This window comes from Aptenodytes patagonicus, chromosome 1 (genome assembly GCF_965638725.1).
Source record: "Aptenodytes patagonicus chromosome 1, bAptPat1.pri.cur, whole genome shotgun sequence".
In the NCBI taxonomy this organism is placed as follows: Eukaryota; Metazoa; Chordata; class Aves; order Sphenisciformes; family Spheniscidae; genus Aptenodytes; species Aptenodytes patagonicus.
The window spans coordinates 192,745,738-192,768,450 of NC_134949.1; the positions used below are offsets into that span (position 1 = coordinate 192,745,738).

Sequence of the window (22,713 nt, forward strand, 5' to 3'; positions counted from 1 at the left end):
AGAACGATGAGCAATGCCCAGAGAGGTAAAGATACACGCTTTTAAAAGGTGAGGAATGCGTGTAAATCATTTCATAACATTTCTTTTACTGAAAAAAATCTTTTTGTCAGTGTGATCTTTTGGCAACTTTTTTCACAGAAAGTGAAAAGACTCTTCAGCTGTACTAAGCAGCTAGAAAAAAATAAGATACGATCCGGGCAAACAGTTCTGCCAGACCAGGAAACACGTTTCATTGCTAACAGCGTTGGGTTATTTCTTCTTTTCTTCCTTTTAGCTAAATGAGAACAAGCAGCTTGCTACTTAAGTGAATAAATTCCTTTGTAGTTCCAGGATTCCCGAGACATTCCCTTGTGCATTCTGTTGATGATTAAATGAAAGTCATCAAGGTAGGTAAGGTACCAGGGCTGTTCTTCTTACGCAGAGGGTAAGCATCCCTCTTTCCACTGTCATAAAAAGGGCTACTTCCAGGCTCAGCTGTTGCCTGGCTTCCTTCTTGGCTGGGTGAGGCGCTGCCGCCCGAGACCTCAGCAGGGAAATGAAAGAGACCCAGGAACTATGTTTCATGTCAATCACCAGGAGCTGCAGAGAGATGAAGTTGGTGCCTTGCACCAGCTGCAACATCACATCCACGCGTAAGGTCTGTTACGCACGTCGATGATCATGAGGGGAAGCCAGGCGGACAGGTGGTATTTTGTTCTGTTTGTCGTGATGCTGTTTGACAACGAAATACGAAGCTGCAGGAGAAGGCTGTTCCTACCAGATGAACCTTGCTCTTGCTCTGCTTTCCCACGACCACTCCTGCTCTCCCCAGGGGCTGTTCGCTGCCTTCCAAGGAGCCACTTTCCTTTTCCTTTTCCTCCCTGTGCTTCGTTATCGTAATTTTTCCTGCTAGTGGTTTCACTGCTGAAAATCAGGGTTGCTTGTAGGAACTGAAAAGCTCAAGTTCAGAGTATTCCACCCTGAAAATGCCTCAGAGATGGCATCGTTGTGCCCCACATCCCTCCCATAAGGACAAGTGCCAGCCCACAGCCCAACCCCATCACAATCTCTCAGCTCGTACATCCCACAGAAAGACTGGGCTGGAAGAACTTAGAATAAAATATGGCTTCAAATAATATTTTGTAAGTTAGGATAAAACAGCTTTAAATAATGTTTTGTCGATGCGGAGAAGCAAATATATCTGGCTTTAGTAAAACAGAGCGCTGCAGGCAATGACCTCCAGTAGAAGGGGGTCTGCTCTGTATCAAATTGCTTTTGAATATATCACTCAAAAAAAAAAAAGGCATCATAATACAGAGTTATTTTTAAAGGACTACATTTAGGAAGCTCACCCAATCGATGGATAAAAATAAGTAGTATTCGTGAGGCCAGATTCTAGACTATGTTTGGGGAGCTTAGGTCCTTTCAGCTGGAGAGGAACATCTCCCACCCCCAAAACAAAACTTGCACTACGTGGTATTTCTTCTGCTCCACCACCACGATTCTCTCTCTCTCCAGCTGCAATATGGTCAAGAAAAGGACCGGCTTAACAAAGCCATGCTGCCAGGACAGAAGGTATCTGCACACGGTACTCTAAGCTTGTTCTTTTCTGCTAGGGCTGCTGTAATAAATTCAACCCATTTGCACCAAAATATAAAAAAAGGTAGTATCACACTGAAAAACAGAGGCATAGATTTTAATCAGTCTGTCGTCTAACAAATGCATCCGTTTTATTTTGGTACTGAACACAACATTTCTGCTTTAACTCTACACAAGGTCTTCAGCAGCCTCCTCCTTCTAAAGCCTGCAAATTTTCTAGATATTCGGTGACAGCCTCTATCTCTGCAAACTCCAGTAGTCTGTTGATTAACTTATCCAGTGCTTCTTTCCCACTTAGAATTTCCTATGAAAAAAGTAACAACAGACAAAAGCGTTACTGACGGTACATCAGTATTATTCTGAAAGGCTGACTACTCGGACGAGGAGCTCCTGGAACGCACTTTGCCTGGAGACTTATCTTAGTGCATCCACCCGCTCGTCTTTGCGGCTCCCCCGTGTGAAAGCAACACGGCGTGGTGCACCGCGGCGGGACTTCTGCTGGCCGCCTGTGAAAAGCACATCGATTCTGGCAGCAACAGAAGGAGCTACTGGTGCCTTCCTGCCATGCTTTCGTGTAACCCATGCGTTTACATGAAAATCCCCTAGCAAGATCAATCAAGGATTGAAGGATCTAACTCAAACACTGTTGCTCATGCCAAGAACTAGTTTGTTTTGCAAGCAAAGCTTAACTAACTTTTGTTAGACAGTTTATGGTTTCAGTTTCACTCAAGAAAAGCAACAAGTTCCCAACACTAAGTAATGGAAAAGCTTGACTAACAAAGTCATTCTTATACAGTCGTGGAACTTCTTCCCATTCTCCTCCACCACGGCATTTGTGTACCTCTTCCCCACTCTATTAACTATGAACCATTCCATATTCAGCACGCCCCGTGTTCTCCGAAGTTACCCAGGACATCTGCGGATACAGTTCGAAACGTGTTGCTTCTTACGCAACAGCACTTAGAGTAAACTGGATACCTAAGCCAAAATAGCGAAGGGTCACCCTAAGTTTTGTCCTAAAATTCAAAACATTTTCTATAAATTTAATACACAAAAATGCTTTTCCCTGTTAAAAAAAAAAAAAAAAAGATTCAAGCCATATGTAGAGATTGACTCAGAAATAAAGTATCAGGTAATCTTAAAATAAAAGCATTCAGATTCACTTTCTTTTAACTGTGGCTTGCGAGGCAAACATGAAGAAAAGTTTTTATCTTTCTTCACTCCAGCATTAAAGGGAGAAGGAAAGACTCGGCTTAACTACAAAAAAGTCCTTCTTGTCGGCTGTGCTAAGCTTCAAGAATCTCCAATTTCACTTGTCCGGTTTGGCCAAGGGACTCACTGAGCTCACGATGAGGACTACACTCTTGGTCATTTTTCACTCATACAGTAGGAGAAACACACACGGAGAAGTAGGCCAGTGAGTTATGTCCTGTGCCAGTCATCTTAAACACTACCCTACAACAAGGCAGAAAAAGAAAGCTTAAGCTTTCTAAATCTATGACGTTCTGTCAGAGCACAACTGGCTATCTGATTTCCTCATATATATCTAATTGTTTTCACTGAGTTAATTTTTTCTTCCTATGGTACACATAGGTATCTAAAAACCCTCACAAGCAACCATTACCTTGATATTGCGTGCATCATACGAGATCCTGTGGTCAGTGACTCTGTCCTGGGTGAAGTTGTAAGTACGAATTCTCTCTGACTGGGCTCTCGTTCCCAACTGTAGTGAAGCAGCAGAAAACAAATTCTACTAGATCATGTTTTAAAAAGAATATCAAATGCTACTCTAAAACAGAATAAACTTTAATGGATCAGCCTGTTGTACCTACAAACCTAGCAGTCACTGGCTTAGCATACGGGTTTTTTTAAATATTGTGGCATTACTAAACTGTATTATTTGTGACTCTGTATCACAGACCAATTTTAACATCCTCCACTACGCTTCTGTTCCAGCTCTGCAGCTGGAAGAATTACCTAACTCTTAAAAGTCATGTAAGGCAAGAGATACGTCTACACGTGCCCTTAGTTCAAAAATGTAAGTGTGTTTTTCTTTTTGGGGGGGGGTTGTAGCTCCCACAAAAAAATAATGAGCGTAGGCACCATTAATAACAGAAGCAGCACAGTCAACGCATGGCAAAGCAGTTCCACTAATGTTTGGCTGTCAGAAATTAGCACTGAAAGAGGAGTAAATTGAGAACATGAAGAGTAGTCCTCTAGTGGTAAAGCGCAAGAGTGCAAGCAGTTCTAAGTTTTAAAACTGAACTCCAAATGTAGCATTGTGTGGCTAAACCCTTTATTAAAATGCAGAATTAAATGCTAAAAACTGCTTAGAGAAATGGGTGTCTGCTTCCATGGGCTTTTTTGACAATTTCATCTGCACCCACATGTATATTTCAAAACTTACATTGAATATATTCTGAAACATTAGGAAAGGTAATTTACTTTTGCCTAGTTTTCTGTAGTATTCATATAAATGTACATCTAAGTCCTTTATGAAGCTTTGAAGGCTCCCAACGTAAAAGTAATAACAAAAGGTAAACGGCTTGCCGCTTACAACGACTGGGTTAATAATCTGCAGGAACAATTCACTGAAAATGCAACTTAAATTAGTGATTAAATAGCTAAGCTGGAAACTTTGGAGTACTGAATAATTCTGTAATTCTGAAGTATTTTTATCCCTGTTGATCACTGTTGAAGTTTGCACCACAAATGGGAAAATACTCAAAGAATGGGAAAAGAATGATCGCACATTTCAAGAGAAAAGCACACTTTGCAGCATAACTTGAGGTAACTCTTCTATGGAAGCTGTTTCTTCCTTAGAAGGTTCCCTAAACCGTATCAGATAAACGGCTACCTAACTGCGAAGTGGCAGGATTGTTTATATACTTGTTTCTTTCAAAAGCTCTGGATGATCTTAAAAATACTCTGGTTTAGAAACAGGTTAAAATACAACTTTGAGAACTTCAGATCCCAGTTTTCATGGAAAATAACTTTTTACTGATGCTCTATATGTGTAACTCTGGCCCTAACAGGGGGATTCAATCCATTATGTTGAGCGCTGCCTTTTGGATAATTCCAGCTAGTCTTTTGACTCTTTTCTTTCCAGCTACAGTTGATGTCTCTTTTTCATTGCCCGAGAAGTCTAAACTAGTGTTGAACTGGGATAAGTAAAAAAAAGACTTACTGTTTTAAAATACAAGATTCTCCTTTGTAAGCACACCTGGTTAGACACACACGCTCACTTGCCCTGGCACTGTCACTCAAAAAGATCAGAAACACATCTACAACATAGCACCCTCTCCAAATTTCAGCAATCACATGTTCTCACCTGGAGTTTTCTGGCGCTCTGCTCTTGACTTAGTTGTTTTTCAATGATCTGCTGGTACAGCTTAGCTCTCAGTGTCCGCAGAGCTATTTCCTTGTTCATCTGCTGTGATCGCTCCTGCTGGCACTCAACTGCTAGTCCTTCACAGAGGGATTCAAGAGAGCTCAGATCAAAAGCCCATTATAACAAAGAACAAATAAGCTAAATTAATTCTAACGCATTAGGCAAATGAAACCTTCTAGAGTGCTGGTTTGTAGGGCCTTTCAGCTGTAGGATAAAAAGTCATTTTAACACGCTGGCCAGAACCATTAGTATGTTTTTAAACTCTTCACAGCTGCACCAGGGGCTTTGTTCAGTGCCACAGAAAAGTCAGGGATATTTTAAAATTTCATGAAGCAAACGAGTCTCTGACATTGCCTCCAGAAAACGGGTTCACTCAATTAGCTATCACATGTTAAAAATGTAATTTGCACAGTCCATGGAAGCATGTTTAAAACAGTGCAACACAAGTTTTTGAAGTCTTAGTCCAGATAAGCTCTTGGAGACTGGAAAATTCATCATACAAGCAGAGAAGGGTGTGTAAACAACACCGGAGAGTCTTGAACTTAATTATGAATAATGAAATAAAGTAAAATAAAGGTCTCTAAAAGAAATTTAGTATTTATTTTTACTTCTCATTTGATTTCTGAAATAAAAAGGCATATAGGAAACAGCTGTTTTCAGGTCACTACTGGAATTTCCTGTGCCTAAAGAGATTCTGTGTCTGGACAGATAGAAGCCCACTGAATTTCAATAAAAACAAATCCAGAGAAAGACAGAGTGGTCCAGTATGTACACTACATTCCCATCAGTGTACATTTTCCTTCCTGTTCAACATATGATAGCATTATCTGGTACTGAATGAAAATCTTCAAGTCCCCTTTTTTCTCAGTCTTGCAACTACACAAGTTCCAGCTAGGCAGAGCGCACCCTCGGTTGCCAATGGCCATTATTCCTGAAGGTACAGAGCACACAGCACGGATTATTTACATCTTCCATCCCATCCCTGTCACCCTCCATTTGTCCTTTCATCCTTCAAAGACAGTGTATTCATTAAACACTCGCTTTGAAGACAAAACTGGCATAATAGCAACATGCTGACCATTGTGCCGCCGGTACATAGCCCTTTTTCTCACACGTTGCCTTGCTAGCAGAGGGGCAGAACAAGAAGGGGCTACCTCCTTTTTTTGGTATAAGGCCCAACCCTGCAAACTCACTCTAAGAGACAACTTGCAGGATCACAAGCTTTCTCTTCAGGACACAGATTTAGGGTGATCAGAAGTACGAAACACAGCCAGACTCACCTGTGGGAAGGTGTACAATTCTCACAGCGCTATCAGTTTTGTTAACATGTTGCCCTCCTGCTCCTTTGGCCCTGAATGTATCTATACGCAAATCTTTGGGATCCACTTTAACATCAACCTAGAATCAAAGAAAATTAGCACTACTTTCTGCTCATTCTAAAAATATTTTGAATGTCAGTGATACTCGGTGTAAAAAAAAATCACTTCTCAAAAAATTGCTCCTTTACAACTGTCCCTGAGTAACAGCTATAATTGTTATACTTTAAAAAAATGCAATGTCAAATATCTCTGCAAAGCAAGCGATGTTTAAATATTTCACTTATTTTTTCAAACTCTCACTCCGGGTCCTTCACAAAACAAGGTATGTGTGAAACAGAACAAAATCAACAACTTTTTGTAAAAACACTAGCTTTGGCAGGGAGACTAAGAAATAAGCAAGTAATCAAAAACTACTTCTGAACAGCGGTGCAAGGATCTTGTTCATGAGTCAAGCCTGAATGATTCTTGCAACAGTGCTTAAAAACATCTAACTGAGGAAAAACTGGGTGTATCCAGATCCAAGTAAGGATTGCAGCATTGGAAATATGAGTCCATGATGACCTGGACCATAGTTTGAGCTCAGTGGATGGGAAAGGAACATTCAGATCTGATCAATGTCGCAAGGAAAGCATTACAAGGAAGCAGGAGAACTTGCAGGGAAAGCCTACACGATCTGGTTTTGTTTATTTTGTGTGTAAATGGCTGGTTTAAGTGAGAACTGGCGGTATCAGTGAGATCTCAGAAAGACTAGCCAACACACTCACTCATTCAAATTCAAAGCAGACCGTCCTTGATTTAACAGAGGACACCAATAATTTAAATGAAACCAAAAAAATCAAAAGGACCCGCATAATCACATTACTGTGCAACACTGAATATTTTCTTGGATATGTTCCCTGTCTTAATACATGATGTAATTTAAACTTGGCGTACTCATAGCAGTCAGCTTTCTGAGTGGTGGGGCTGGAATACTCATTGAAACAATCACTGATTTACATGCCATTTCAGGCAATAGCAAATCTCTGCAAAGTTGCTTCTGATGACCCATTTAAACATGTAAGGTACAGTGCCAAGGACTATCGCCTTCCAGAGTCAGAGAACTTGTGGTTCACTTGCTGGGACTTGCACAAAGCACTTAGGTATCAATAAAATCCCAAAACAGTAACAGTAACGTGGTTTTAAATAACACCTACTCCAATGCCAAAATGGGTGAGCAGGGATACACTGCCTTACCACCCTGATTAACAGTTAATTTACCTCCTCTGGCTGAGGGAGGACAATAACTGACATCGTCCCAGTATGAATACGCTGCATTCTTGATGACAGACCCGTCTCAGGGATTCGCTGGACTCGATGAGTCCCTCCTTCGTATTTCAGATGCCTGTAGACATCATCTCCTGAAATATGAGCAGCGGCATGATGCAACCCACCTAGAGAGACAAATAATGCATGACAAATATAGCATGACAAATATAGCACAGAAACACTTTTAATTTCATTGTCTTGGTGGAATTTCTGAAGAACTACTGTACCTATCTCAGCCGGCATATAGTTCACAATGTCAAAGGTCCAATGTTTATAGTCTGCATAGTTCTGGTACATCTCAAACATTTCTTTAGTGAACTGTTGGCAGATGTCTCCTAAAAATATAAAGGCGCTACAACATAAATAGCAGTTCACAAAATGGCAGCCACCAGTTTTTAGATTTAGCTGCAATTCTAACCACAGTCATTAGACAGATTAATACTCTTCTTCAGAAAGTATTACTTTATACCATTAAATTATAAAAAGGCATTAAGAATAACACGTAAGAGGTTTAATAAAGTTGGATGGAGGTTTGAAGTAATCGTTACTGTGGGGACTTTGCTGACCTCCAGTTGTTCTGCCAGCTGTCACTTCTAATATGACATGACTTCTATCATATTTTTCCTTTGGCACTAGAAGCTGGAAAAGCTGAAAAGGAAAAAAAAAAAAATAATGTCATTATCTCCTTCATGACTCCGTGTCTCCTCTTAATCAAATTTACAGCCAGCCTTCACAATTGCCACAGCTTGAGCGCACACAACTACTGATTTCTTTTGGCAAACTAGTAAGTGGGACTAAAAACTATCCAATGGCTGTTGCAACTCAGTGCAGTCAGTGTGGAAATGGGATGTGCTGGTGCACTCACAGGAAAGCTAGCTGACAATTTGATACTGCAAAGTCAGGTGCCAGGTCACCCACTCCAGTCCCAAATACCTATGAAAACAAAGTTATTAGCTATAACCCAGCCAATCTGTACATTAATCTTATTTTTCAGAAAGTCTCGTTTCATATTATTTCAATCTGAATGTAGAAATGAGACCAAACATAGAGCTCACAACTGAATCATTTCAGCTTCTCTGCTTATAATTAATTTCCCCACTCATGGGGTGCTGTCAGCTGAAGAGAAAATGAAAGACTGCAAGTCCCCATCAGAAATCTTTCAAGAATGCATGCTCTGCTGCCACATAGGATGTCATGTCAGGTCTCAATAGCACAGGCTCACCATTTTTTTAATCCCCTTCAGCATCTGCAGACAGACAAGCAAGCAAGCAAAAATGACTAAAATAATAAGCTTCTAAGACACAGTTGTCAGTAAGAAGCTTACTAATAATTAATGTTGCCACTTCTTTTCAGGGAGAACACAGAAGCTGGACTTCTGTTTCATTAAACGCAAGTGTTAGTGTCTATTGGTAAGATCACAAAGGAACATTTTTCTGACATCTTTATTTACAAAGCTGTATAACTTTACCTCACGCTCACCTTTCTGCACAACATGTTGATTTTTTTATCCAGGGTTTCCTTCTCTTCTAAGGCAAGCTCTAGAAGTTGTTTCTCATCTCTGCTGTCTAGCTCTAAATTCCAACAACAGGAATAGATGTTAGCCAATCTCACCTAGCTTAGAGCACATTGTAATACAGCTGTCCAAAGACATGCACCGCAGCACATAAAAGCTTGCAGTTGCATTCTACCAGCATGAAATATCAAATAAGAGCAGCCAAAGCCAGGATGCATATTGCTAACTAAACGATCATATTTTTCAGGGGTGCTGGAAGGAGTAGCGGATATCTTACCTCTCAATCTCCAGCTTATGGCTCAAAGTCTGCATCAAACAGATGCCAGTCCCACCTGACAGTTACTAACTCTCAGTTATACTGATGGTTATGTCATACAGATTGACAGTCCAGGGGTAAATCCACAAATGGATTTGACAAAATACGTCAAAAACATGCCTGGAGATGAGAAGTGCCTCAGTTTCCCTTATTACAATTTTTCATGCAACAAAATTTTTCTTCCTAGACCTGCCCAGAAACACCCATATATTCAACAATTTGTAGCCACCTCATTAAGGTCAGCATTACAAATATAGGTATGATGATAATAATGAGGTTTCTAACCTTCTGTTTCCTGCTATTCAAGAGATCAGTGAGATGTGGGAGTTATGGATGCAAGTCATCAGGATGTGGGAGACCTCACTTTGACTCTTTGTCTTGCTTAAGGAGATTCCCTTCCCCTCTCTTCAGCATGTGAGACCACAATCTGGAGTACCGTGTCCAGTTTTGAGCTCCCCAGTACAAGAAAGGCATGGAAATACTGGAGTGAGTCTAGTTGAGAATTACCAAGATGATCAAGGGCTGGAACAAAGGACATATGAGAAGAGGCTGAGGAAACTGTTTTCAGCCTTAAGAAAAGCAGGCGGAGGGGAAGTTTTATTGTTGTGTACAACTACCTAACAGTAAGACATTGGAAAGATGGAGACAGACTCTGTATTTCATGCTAAAAGGAGACATACGCTGGAATACAGGAAATTCTGATTAGATATTAGGAAAATTATTTTCACCCTAAGGGTGATCAGACACTGGAACAGGCGCTCAGAGAGGTTGTAGGATCTCCATCCTTGGATATATTCCAAACTCAACTGGACAAGGCCCTGGGCAACCTGCTCTAACTGGTCCCGCTTTGAGTAGACCAAATGACCTTCAGAGGTCCCCTTCAAACTAAATTACTCGGTGATTCTGTGATTAGATTGTCCCTTCCCACATTTTAGAGCTTACTACCAAACTAGGAAACATTCTTAGGCAAAGCTAGCAGAAGCTCAAAACCTTTTCTGCTATGGAGGCTCCAATTTACAATAATTAAAGATGCTGATCAGTTAGCATTAGATTATACACTAAGTAGAAACTTGGACGACAGTTGGAGTCAAGTGGAAAACCTGCCACTGCCAAAATAGGGAGCACCCTTTCCTTTTCATCTTTCTCCCCACTGTTCTACCAGCTGAGGATTGGCTCCGTCACTCATCTCATCAGAAAGTAAACCCATTCAACTCACTGAAAGAAAACAACAGGTCTGGTTAAATAAGTGCATGTATTTTACCATGCCAAGTTGAACTAGATTTAATTTACAACCGGAAAATTACCAGCACAAATGGGGGAATGGGGGAAGACAGCTTTGAACAGCTGGGAGTGAGAGCGAAAGAAGAAAGCAACAAAGACGAGGAGAAAGTATTATGCCACCTTCTGGCCAGCATGGAAACCATAGGCTTGCCTCAGATGCAGCATAAAACCGGACACTCAATAGCTGAATGCACCTCTTTGCCTTGCATGACCAGTTGCCTGAGCTCTGGATTCTGCGGCAGGAATCGGGTATCTCAAAGGCGGGCACAAGGACCGTGGGCTCCACATCTCTGGGCATCTGATCAGCCTGGTCCCCGTTCACAGCAGCTAACACACACACACATTTACTGGTGGCCTCAGCAGCGAGTCTTAAGAGCTAAATGGGCTGGGATGTTGAACCAGCTTTGTATACTGGGCAAGGACAGCAGCAGCTCCTCCGTATCACAGTTTTTAATTTATGCTCTGTGGTTTTTTTCCTTAAATAAAAGATGTTAGATCTACACTAGAACCTGGCATCCCCTGTACATAAGGCAAGAACTGTATAAATTTCCTTACCGGTATGTCACAACTCCAACCCAAAGCCGGTACTGAATCAAAGGCTTCTAGCTGGTCCAAAAAGCATCTTTATTGATTAGTTAGATAAACAGTATTAAATTAATTACTGTCAGCAGAGATGAAAGAATGGTCTGGTGGTGACCAACAAGCTTAAGGTTCAAAGGATTGGCGTCCCAGTCCTACCTCCCTGCAAACATGACCTTTAAGAATTCACTTAATCTACCCCGTGACTCACATCACCAGTGGCAAACCAGAAAATAGTATTTTTCTGCTTCACTGAGTGTTGCAAATATAAAATCCTATAGCAATTGTGAGGAATTCAGGTACTACAGAGAAGAGGGTCAGTTAGGGAGCTAAGCGGAAAACAAAGAACAGTCAAATGAAGGGAACACCTGTGTTTTAACTTGGCCACATGATAAACAGTACAGATAGAATAATTTGGCTCCATTTAATTAACTTCTTGGCTGTAATTTTCTTTCATTCTTTTCTTTTCCCTTCTTTCAACTAGAACTCACTCCATTCATCCACATCATAATTTATGGAATTAGAAAAATTCTTCATTTACTTGATCCAAATGTAGCCTTTTTAAGTTGAAGTATGAATTTGCCAGTGTTTTCTTAATACTTTCCAATTCTTCCAAGAACATTTCTTTTTCAGCGTTAAATTTTTGTTCCTTCTCACCTTCACTCCTTTTCCTCTTTCTCCAGTGAAGAGAATAACCATTTTTCAATAACCATTTTTTCCAAAAGCACAAACATCTATTTATTTCTAAAACTAAAAAATACAAATGTTTTCTACCTTTCTAAACAAGTTACATTTTTACCAGCTTTATTTCAATATGGCTTTTACCATTTTGTCAACACCTCTTGGTTCTCTCTCTGAAAAGCACTCTCCTCCATTTACATCACTGGCTACCAATTTCTCCTATCCTTTGCTTTTCTCTTGCTTCACTTCTTTAAGTGTAAGCCCCATCCTCTCCAGGCCAATGTTTCCCTCTCTTGGCTTGATACCTATTGGTGTAGCAGAACGGATGACATTTTTTCCTTCCTACTGTGTGCTCCTCCTCACACTTCTAACAATGTTTTTTTTTCTCAAAATGTTACACCGTTACTTATTTTGTAAATTCTTTTACTCCCTGTATACTTCCTTATTTCTGAACAGTATCAAAAAGAGCGACAATTTTTAATTCTTTTTTACTCCAACTTCTACTGTAGCAGAGTATTGAAAAGCAGCAGCTTCTTAGACAACCATCAATTTTTATTCCTTGAAGGACTCCTCAAATATTTTCAAAGAAATATTAGCTTTTTCCATTTAAATTGGAAGCTGACAATTCAGGGCCTAATGAAAGTTCATGTAATTTGCGCCATAAGTATCAATGGACTGGCTGGCTGGAATCCCATTTTAAATAACACGAGTGAAGTCTGCATCTGTCAAATGTATTAGGCTCACTACATTTTTTTCCTTCAGTTCACACCGCTCTTGGTTCACACTGCTCTCGGTTCTATCAAAAAACAACCTTAAACCAAACATTTCCAAACTATTTCTGCTAGATGGATAGCCCTGAGATTCCAAACAATCCCTCCTCTCCCAAGTTGGCTGTATTAAGACCTCAAACTGAAGTGAGTTAAGATGAGAAATGGAAGGATGTGGTTGGATGCAGAAAGCCCTAGCAGCATACAAGCTTCCAGGAGCAGGCAGGACCAGAGAGTGTTCCAGGGCTGGCTTAACTTATTTCAAAGCTTTCCTCAAAGGCTGGGCAATGAAGTTTATCGCAAGCAAAGCTACTGTTTTGAAACAAGTAAGTAGATATGTTCTCCTTACCTCTGCACATAGCTTCTAATTCCTGAACTTCTCTTTCAGCCTCTTTGATTTCTTGAAATGCAGCTGCAATGGGGGACAGATCGGCACATCTTCTCCTCAGGGTTCTTTGCTCAAAGTCGTTTATCGAGTCAGCATTTAACAGGTGAATAACCTGCTGGTATTCCTTACTTAGAGTCTCCAGATACTTCTGCACAGCCTCATGCTTCCACAATGCTCGAGAATCCTGATGTGTTTTCCTATGCCGACTGTTAAAGGACAGAGTGAATCTAGCTGCGTCCAATAAAGATTTTGGCCTCCAAAATCCACAGTTGTGCAGTCCCACCACATAACCTATCTTCTTTGCAACAGGAGGGAGAAGACAGCTGTGAAGTTGACCATGACAGTAGCAATTGGTAAGCAGGCTCTTGAAAAGACAGACACTTTGGAAAGGCTTCATTTTGTTTCTTATTTTTCCACCACCTGAAATTAAAAGTAGACAGTACATGAAAAAGAGAGCATTCTATTAAAAAAAAAACAACCAAAAACAAACACACACAAGAACCGTATCAAGCCCAAATCCTGTTCTAGATTACACCAACACAAATGCAACTGTCATGGACAAAACTACTCCTGTTTTAGGCGTGGTTTAAACCAGAAACTATTATCAGCACTACTGTACTGACTGAAGGTTGGAAAAGGTCTCTTCCTCCACCTCCTCAAACAGTTTATTTATGCTGTGGAAAACCTACTGTAGATGCAGCTTTACAGACAACAGCTTCATTTTGCCATATGACTCATTGGAAAAATCCAACCATTTCATGCCTTACTGGTGAAAGAAAAATGTTGCGGAGAGAAGACAAATCTATACTAGAGGTACAGAATTCTATATAGAGAATGTATGAAATGTCCAGAATTATGTGCAAAATTATACCCACTACCATAACAGGATATAACTTTGGCAGGAGAACATTAGTAACATCGAGCTGACCTTGCGACAGGTTAGTCAATGGGACTACAATACACTTGCAAGAAATTACTCACCCATATATGTACTCTGTAAGACATGGGTGCAGTGCTTTATGTCCCCTGTGTACCTCTTCCCATGATATATTTACATGTAAGTGTTATAAACATTTTCTATCCAAAAAGTGAGTAAGAAGCTGGTACTCTGAAATACAACCCCTGTATTTTTCTGAGACGCTTGGCCTACGGTTTTGCAGGACCGAAACTCCCCTTAGCACCACTGTTGTTCTAGGAAAGACCTTTGTCCTCTTCATTTTATATCAACATTGCAAACTATGCTATGAATTCTTACTGTGCTCTAAAAATTTATATTGGAGTGCAAGGGTCTACCAAGAGGACTAAATTATCATTCATATTCTAGGACTACTCACACAGAGAAGGTTTAGCAAATAAAGAAGCACTTCTTAATATCTCTGCCAGTGCCACAATCCCATCTGTCTACTCATTTTTACAAAAAAGTGCATTCAGAGAAAATGAGAGCATGAAACTTTTGCAACAGGATCTCCTTGAAACATACACTTGAGTTTCAAAGTTTTTACTCATCAGTGACAAGACCTTCTGTGCATCTTCAGGCATTTTATTAACAAGTTGCCATGACATTCTAACTACTCAACTCACCCATTACCCTCACCTATTTACTTTCATCCATTTGTCCACAATGAAGAAAGAGCAATATGCAGTAAAACCAGAAGTACTGCATCTCGCTTGCCTGGATGTCAGTTTTACTGCCTACAGAAGGAGGGAAGGACCTTTATTCTACTTCTGCACCTTCCCCAGCCAGCAGGTGCTATTGAACCCACTGCGGCAACTTCAGGAGTGCTTTAATTTACAGAAAGCCAACGATACCCCTCATGGATTGTTCTAGTGACTAAAACCGACTGTAGCAGAGGGATCATGTTCCCTTCACCAGGAACACAGCAAAAGGCACAAATCAGGCTCATCATCTACAGTCCTGGACATAGTTGTTCAGGGGCACATATAGACTCAATTCCAAAAGACCTAATTCTGCTGATGGTACTGGAGTTGCTCCAGGCCCGCATGGCCCATCATCGTTTGGTCAAGTGCTAACCATCATTAACTCATTTTTAAAATCGTAATGTTACATTTTATTTAAATTAATTAATTATATTAAACATAACCATCTCACTCTTTTTTTACTGGTGTAGTTAAGAAGTGATATACTCAGATAATAACAGATTTGTACTATAGTTCTGCCTGAGCTCTCAAAAATAAAATTCTTGGTTTTAAATGCCTAAAAAGCCTAAGTAATGGCATGACACAGACCTTCAAGGAAGTCAGAAATTTCAAAATAACTTTGCTACGTTAAATAAAAAAGGTATCTCCTTTTCTGAGATGTTGCCACGTTACATTTGTGCAGACATAAGCACACATAAAACTTTTACAGAGCTATGAGCAGTAGATGACCTATTAACTGCTTTCCAAACCAGATTTTAGTATTTTTTGTGACAAAATTACCCTGTGCACATCACAAATCAAAACCAGTAAGCAAAAGTGACAACTGTAATTGTCTTATTACAATAACTTATTTATGTTACTTATATAACAAAACAAAAAAAAAAAATATAATTTCCAGACAAGAAACAGTTATCAATGTTGTGACCATTTTAAGAGGTTTTAAAAATCATTTCTAACAATCAAAGGTGCTATTAACTCCATGCAACTGGATTCAGACATGTAAGAATATGTAGGCATAAGGAAGGAGCATGTATTTCAATGCACGCTGTAACAGGAACAGCTCAAGGCCGTGCCTCCGTGACCACCTTTCATACACCGCTGCCTCGCACCACAGCTACCCAGAGCAAACCCCCCGAAAGCCGTGCACGAAGTCCCCCTGGCAGCCCTCCCCCATTGCAAGGGTTACGGGTTTGTGGGGAAGGCAGGGCTGCAGAGCAGGCAGGAGCTGGCAAGAGCTGGCCGGAGCTGGCAGGAGCAGGCAGGAGCTGGCAGGAGCTGGCAGGAGCAGCCGGAGGTTGCGTCGTGCGGAAGCGGAGGGCGGCTGTGAGGGGCGAGGGGGACTCTGCTCCCCAGCACCCACCGAGAAGCTTTGGCACTCACCGTCCGCACAGGTCGGCGCCGGACGGATCCTGCCTCAAAACACGAGGCCATGGCAGACGGGAAGTAGAGCAGAAAAACTCCCAGTCCCAGCATGCCTGCTAAAAAACATGACTCCCGGCGTGCTTCGGCTCAGGCCCGTGTGGCTGGCCAGCCCTCCGCAGCACGGCCAGCCCGTGGAGGCACGGGGGTACCGTCGCCAAAGGTCTGCCCTATCAGTAAAGGGCAGACTTTGCTTTATTTTGTGAAACACAAGCCTCGAAATAAAAAATGGGGAATGCGACCTTAAAAATAGGTCTTCATTTTTGGTATCTTCCTCACAGCTGCACAGTGACACACTCTGACTTCCGCAACGCTTTGGGAGGAATGGCAAGAGTAACAACAAATGGAAATAGTCACTTCTGTTTCCAACTCCTAAGCTGTTATATTACATACTCTTTCCCATGTATTTTCCCAAAGCGTGGGCTGAAAATACATGTCGTTTCAAATCTGGTTATTCAAAGGTTAATTTCGGAGAAGTTTGCATAAAACAACGTTAAGTTCCACTTTATGTCAAAGCTCACTATTCAATCATATTTAGAATGAATTATTACTATGCTACCGAAGACAAACATCAGTTATAAAATATTAATAAACAGAACCATTCAGATTATCATTACACTAATAGGCTGAAGCTTCCTAATAAAGTATGTTTTAAAACATACTATGTATATGCACATTTTAATAGATAATATTAAACAGATTATACAACTACCTCCCTAATTATAAAGGGAGGTAGTCTAATTAAAAGGACTTAAGTAACATCGGGTTTTTATACCTATAATCACCAAAAAATTCAATTTACTTACTCTTTGCTATATATGCTATAGGAGGGAAATGTATTCAGACATCTAAGATGAAAAATTCTGCTGCTTGAGACTGTTTTACGTTTCCCTTAGGTGCACCATTTGCACTGGAAAGTCATTCTTTCTTCTGAAGTTTGATTTATTGCAGTAACTTTCCCCACCTCTTTTATATTTGAGCAAATCCAGTTCTGCTGCAAATGCTTTAAAACCCACTGTGTTCTGAAGTTTCTTTCTTCCCAGCTCCTGTCATTTAACAGGATTAAAAAAAGGTAAAAATTTGGTATTTGGCTGATATAACATCAGCGGGGTTTGGTGAGGTAAATATTCCAAAAGACTGAAAACGAGACTGATCGATCAGGAGGATTTGGATCAAACCCCATCAGCACATGAATGACAACTAACTGCTTGTTTAGATCTGAGGCTCTGCTCCATCCCCTGGGACAGAAGGCAAGGCAGACAGATTAAAAGGCTCTTCCAGAGAACAGGACCCACCCCAGGGCTGATCCAATCTACAAAGGGGCCCGCAGCAAACAGTACCCTGAAACCTCAAAGGTGCTTCCCCAGGCCTGAGCCTGCTGTGCTGCGCCGTGAGAGATGCCATCGCCCACACGCTATGCTATCGTCCAGACGCCGTCCCCACCACGCCTCCCTCTTCTTCCACTAGGACTTAGACCTCAGTGAAAGGAAGTAATAAAATTATCCTTGCACTGGGACTCTAAATATGCAATCTGATACTTAAAAATCTTGGGAAGGTAATCTATGGGAGGACAACCGAGAAGCTAATAAGAACGTGGAAACTGTAAGCAGACCACACACTCAAAAAGTGATTTTAAAAGAAGAGGGTAGGCCAAGGAAAATCAAATCAGCTTCTACTCCAGCCAGTAATGGTTCTTACATTAAATCCTCTGATTAAAAGCGATCATGATTCAGTTTTTATTATGCCTTGGCGGTGAGTTCTTTAACTTAACTCTAAGTGTGAAAATAGAGACTGTAACAAATTCTCAGCCCTCCCCAGCAGGCAGCAGACTATGCAGGGACCACATGGCAAAGACAAGGGCTGGACCCTGTACTGTCAGCAGGGTTCCCAGATATACCATCAACCACAGGACCTAGTCCATACATCTCATATTCAAAACATAAGATACACTCTTTCCCCGTATTTACTGTATGCTTTTATAATGCAATATGGGAATTGAGTATGAAGGATGGGAAATCCCATTGCCATCTGTGCTTCCACCTCCCTCATGGTTTGCTTTGATGCCTTAAAACCTGCGTGGCCGAAGCAGCTGCCTATGGAGCTGGTGAGGACCACAGGTTATGGGATGGAGGCTGCTTGGGGCAGGGTGCCACTGCCTTCCTCAGCCACCACGGCTGCCCACAGGGACGTCGGGTGACAGCAGAAGTACAGTGAGGCTTCAGGGCTTCGGGACAGACATGGTGGTTCTATACTTTAAAATCTGGCAATCCTAAACTGCCAATTGCTTTAGAAACTGGAGGCAAAGAAATGGCTCATCAGACAAAACAGGCTCCGGGCCTTACAATGTGCTTGGCTTGAAGGCAGCTCCCTGCCCACACAGAGGCCCTTTTTCACTCCGGGGGCCCTAACCGGGTTTAGCAATCTGCAAGCATCGTGCCACAACTTCTACAGATACCAACTGATGGTGACAGGTCACGGAGTAAAGTGAGACACGGCAAAATCACAAGCTTGTTATAGTGTATATATCACTTTAATATTGCCCCCCCCCCCCCTTTTGACCCAAATAGTTTGTCAACAGACTTCTGAATTCTTGCTGTTTGAAGGAAAAAGTGGTGACAGAATCATACGCGTCTTGAATACAGTCCTGTTTATTAACAAAGCCTGTAGAAAGAGCTTTGTTTTGCCCAGCACAGTGGGATTAAATGACAAGAAGTTTTCCTGACTGTGCTCCCAAACCTCACTTTCAACTAGAGCTCTGCCTCCCCCAAAAGCTCGTTTGTTTATTCTCTCCCAGCTATTCCACAAATGTTTCTTTTACTGCCTCCTTGCTTTCCTTTTCTTGCTGCTTTTAACACAGATTTTTAATAGAGACACATGTCTAAACGCAAATCGAACCCCTGCCTCTTATTTGCAATTCGTCTATTTTCAGACAGCGTTCTTTCCAGTATTTGGACTAGCAGGAAACAGAGACCTTTAGCTGTCAAGAACAGCCTTACTGCTTCAGACCAAAGGTCCACCTAGCACAGTATTTGCCTGACCATCTCGGAGATGCATCTGTTTATCACTCAACCCAACCAGAGGCATAACATGCCTCTTGCTAGGACAGAAAACTAGAGTTCATAAAGTCAAGGCTTCAGCTAGTTACAAAAAGTGCTGAATACATGCTGTGATATAAACAGGCTCTGAAAACAATGCAGCAGGGCAAAGTCAAGTTGGCCATCCTTGTCAACAGTACTCCTGCTTTGAAAAAATCAGACACCGAATACTGCCAGTACTACACCATATAGCAGAAAGAACAGTGAATCGGGTACAGTATGTGGAAAAAACACATACTGCTATTGGTGATCCAGGTGACTGACATCATTAGAAGCATGCCGGAACAAAAAAGTGAGAAATAAACACAATAAAGGTCTTCCTTCTACAAAGAAACTTATTACAGACCATACATCTAAACAAATTAACAAAACACCACTGAAAACAACTACCATCCACAAAAGCAGTGGCCATAAACTGATGCTCAGCTAAGAAGAAGTAGAAAAGCATACGCTGTACTTCTTTAGTATTCTCCTCGCCTTTGCCATTTTCATGTCAGGAGGTTTCCTAAGCTTAACACTTTTTTTTTTTTTTCTAATTAGTAGTGCCCAAGTTAGGCCATCATCCAGGTTACTCTCTTCCAATAAATTGTCCACTCTCTTGTTCCCTCCTTTAGCCTGAAAGGCTATCATGTCCATCAGCTTCAGCAAGGCTTGCGACAAGTCAAAGACACGCTGCTTGGGACCCTCAGTCACAGTCGCATAGTCACCTACTTTATGTGTAACCAAATAAAATATGTTAACTACGCAGCTTTTCTAATTGGCTCTTGTCATATACTATTTTCCACACACTTGCTTTACTGCGGATATCTAGCATGTTCATCATCTGGGATGGTAGGTGGTATTATTACAAAATTAGTATCTTTTAAAACATACCAAAATATAATTACTATTTGTAAAGGGCAATTACATAAACAGATATTCTAATTGAAGCTGCCTAATTTTTTTCCCTCTAAGATGGTCTTTTTAAATGGTTGTAACCTTGACAGTTTAACCAGTTTTCCTTCTAAGTAAATGCCCCAGGCCATGTGGTTTTAATGTTTCTGGTTGGTTTTTTGTTTGTTTGTTTTTAAAATTTTTGCAAAGATTCATTTCAAAGAACTATTTCTGGGAATAACAAGAAGAAAAAATTATTTTCAAAAGACCTTAAACCTCCTTTGGCGAAGGAGCCAAGCCATGAATAAACACTTACTGTTCTAAGTCTGCACGATAGTGCTGGGAAGCTTTACATAACCAACTGCTGAAAAACGCATTAATGCAATAGATGACATCCCCGCTCACTGAAAGTCTGACTGCTAAGTTTGCTGTTGTTTCCTTAAATACCAGCCAGGGCACTGCAAGCACGCAGCCTCTCAAAGCTCTGCAGTTTACAGAGACTTTGCTCTCTTCCAACAATACCTCCCAGGCTTTCAGGCAGCCTGGCTCTCCAAAATACCAGTTTAAGCGAGCTGTTGGGATGGCGGCCACTAGAAGTAGGTTACTAGGGGCAGAGCAGCAGGGCAGCGAGCACACACAAGAGACTTTCTGCCCTCCCAGCCACGGCCGGGGCAGGCCAAACGCTGCAAAACCCTCCGCACCCCTTTTCCACAGCCCCCGCCTTGGAAACAGCCGTGACTCGGGCGGGTTATTACTTGTTGACAACCTCCGCGGACGGGAGCCCCCTTTCCCCTCCTCTCCTCGGGGCGTTGCCGAGGGCTCCCCTCCTCAGGGCCGCCCGCCGCCGGCCTCGCTCACGGCAGGTAACACCCCTCAGGGCCCCCGAGAGGGGAGAGCTACAACCGACAAAGAACGAAGCCTCCCCTCAGACCGGGCGGGTAGAGGGGATAAGCGGGAGGGCGCCGCGGAAGACCCCCTCGCGCCCCGACTCGACGCGGCGGGGGGGGGGTGGGGGCGGGGGGGCGCCCGGCGGCGATGCGCCTGCGCGAAGGGGACCCCGGCTGCCATTTTGCAGCGTCAGCCGGGCGGCGAGGCCTCCCCGGCAGCTGCGCAGAGGGGCCGCGCTCGCGCGCAGCGTCTGAGGGGAGCCGGCGGGGAGGGCGGTGCAGGCCAATGAGTTAAAGAGTCGCCGCCGCCGCTCGGGCAGGAGTCGCGTCGCCGCCGCCCCGCGGAGTTTGGGGTTTTCCTTCCCTCCTTTCCCCCCTACCCTCCCCTCCCTCGTACCGACAGCTGCCCGGTTGCCTCTCCCGGGCCGCCCCCACCCCCGCCAGCCTGCCTCCCTCCCTCCCGCCGTGCCTGCCCTGGGGCCGCCCGCACCATGCCGTCCGTGCCGCTGCCGCCCAAGGAGAGCAACCTCTTCAAGCGGATCCTGGTGAGCCACCGGCCCCGCTCCTCTCTCTCTCTCCCCCTTCCGCCGGCGCTTCTCCCTCCTATTTCCTCTCGCAGACCGGCCTTGCTCGGTGCCCTCCGACCCGTGGCGCGGGTTACTTCGCCCGCTGCCGGAGTTGGCTCCGGCTGAACGAAAAAGGATGCGGCGGCCGCGCTCGCCCGGGGGGAGCCGGGGCTGCAGCCGTCTCCTCGTCCCGGTTCGTCCCCGTTTCCTTTCTTTGTCTGGGGCCCGCCGAGCAGGCCGGGCGAGCCCCCCTCGCTCGTGTGGGGGGCCGGGAAGGGTTGGTGTCGCCCCCGGCCGGGCGAGGGCGGGAAGGAGGAAGGGAGCCGGCCAGCCACCCGCCCGCCGTCCCCGCGGGGGCCGCGGTTCTCCTTCCTCCCCGCCCGCGACGGTAACTCCGGGGCGAGCTCCGGCTGCGGGGCTCGGCAGCGCGCCGCCTCTCCGTCCTCCCCGTCCCTCCCGCCGCAAGCGGGCGGCGGCCCAGCCGGCGGAGGCGGGCCGTTACCCGCGCCCTGAGCGGTCTTGCGGCGGCTTGGGGGGAGCTGTCATCCCACCCCTGCCTGCCGTACGCTGTGGGTCTGGGTTAGGGGTTGGTGTGCTGCTCACCGCAGTCGCTTCCTGTCCGTGTCACCGCGCTCGGGAGAGTGGAAGAAGACCTCGAAGCGTGCAAGCGTAGCAGGGATTTGGTGTTGCTGAGTTTGTTTCCATAGGTACTTCATTTTCAGTAAGAACGTCAGTTTGAGTATAGGGACTAGAGTAAAGCTAGTTCACTGAGCAAACCAGTGTAGTTGAAGACGTCTGGTGGATTAAAGTATCCTGACTCTGTACGTCCTTTGGAAGACTTGTCTCAACTTCTATGTGCTGAGCTACTTTGACTCAATTATTATCTTGGGCTGCTTCAGCTCTTTGAGACTTAATGGTGCAAAGGACATGTAGTGTTTGTGAGCTAACTTTAAAGAAAGAGCTCACTTTAACTGTAAGCTTCTACTCAATCACTGCATATTTTATAATGCTAACTCTTTATGGTAAGAAAAAAGTGCCATGCCGTCCCCCGTTCCCCCCCCCTCCCCCCCCCCCCCCCCCCCCCCCAAGAAAAAAA

The 22,713-nt window shown here is 43.3% G+C and overlaps 2 protein-coding genes across 5 annotated transcripts in view; one reads left to right on the forward strand and one right to left on the reverse strand.

The window, feature by feature from the left end:
* Positions 1–1,659: 1,659 nt before the first annotated feature.
* MTRF1 (mitochondrial translation release factor 1) lies at positions 1,660–21,585 on the reverse strand. 4 transcript variants are annotated; one of them, XM_076363347.1, is made up of 10 exons: positions 21,542–21,585; positions 13,080–13,538; positions 9,073–9,164; positions 8,160–8,241; positions 7,821–7,928; positions 7,546–7,718; positions 6,250–6,367; positions 4,910–5,046; positions 3,203–3,301; positions 1,660–1,882 (listed from the first exon to the last, which is right to left on the reverse strand). In XM_076363347.1, the coding sequence occupies exons 2-10, from the start codon at positions 13,513–13,515 to the stop codon at positions 1,760–1,762; spliced, it is 1,368 nt and encodes a 455-aa protein (XP_076219462.1). In that variant the 5' UTR covers positions 13,516–13,538; positions 21,542–21,585; the 3' UTR covers positions 1,660–1,759. The 4 variants fall into 4 exon arrangements, with proteins under 4 accessions (XP_076219462.1, XP_076219456.1, XP_076219473.1 ...); XM_076363341.1 differs by lacking the exon at positions 21,542–21,585 and adding an exon at positions 16,158–16,278; XM_076363358.1 differs by lacking the exon at positions 21,542–21,585 and adding an exon at positions 15,964–15,981.
* The window catches only part of NAA16 (N-alpha-acetyltransferase 16, NatA auxiliary subunit), a 79,287-nt gene continuing 78,060 nt past the window's right edge, over positions 21,487–22,713 (forward strand). Inside the window, exon 1 of the mRNA XM_076363324.1 lies at positions 21,487–21,596. Within this exon, the coding sequence (XP_076219439.1) occupies positions 21,543–21,596 (54 nt within the window). The 5' untranslated portion in view covers positions 21,487–21,542. The remainder of the gene's footprint in view (positions 21,597–22,713) is intronic.

Coding starts and splice junctions, on each gene's coding strand:
- MTRF1 (XM_076363336.1), bottom strand. CDS start 13,563: ATGTACTGTCTACTTTTAATTTCAGGTGGTGGAAAAATAAGAAACAAA. Junction 9,165..13,079: donor ATTAGAAGCTATGTGCAGAG/GTAAGGAGAACA, acceptor GTTGGAATTTAG/AGCTAGACAGCAGAGATGAG. Junction 7,719..7,820: donor CTATATGCCGGCTGAGATAG/GTACAGTAGTTC, acceptor TTGTCTCTCTAG/GTGGGTTGCATCATGCCGCT.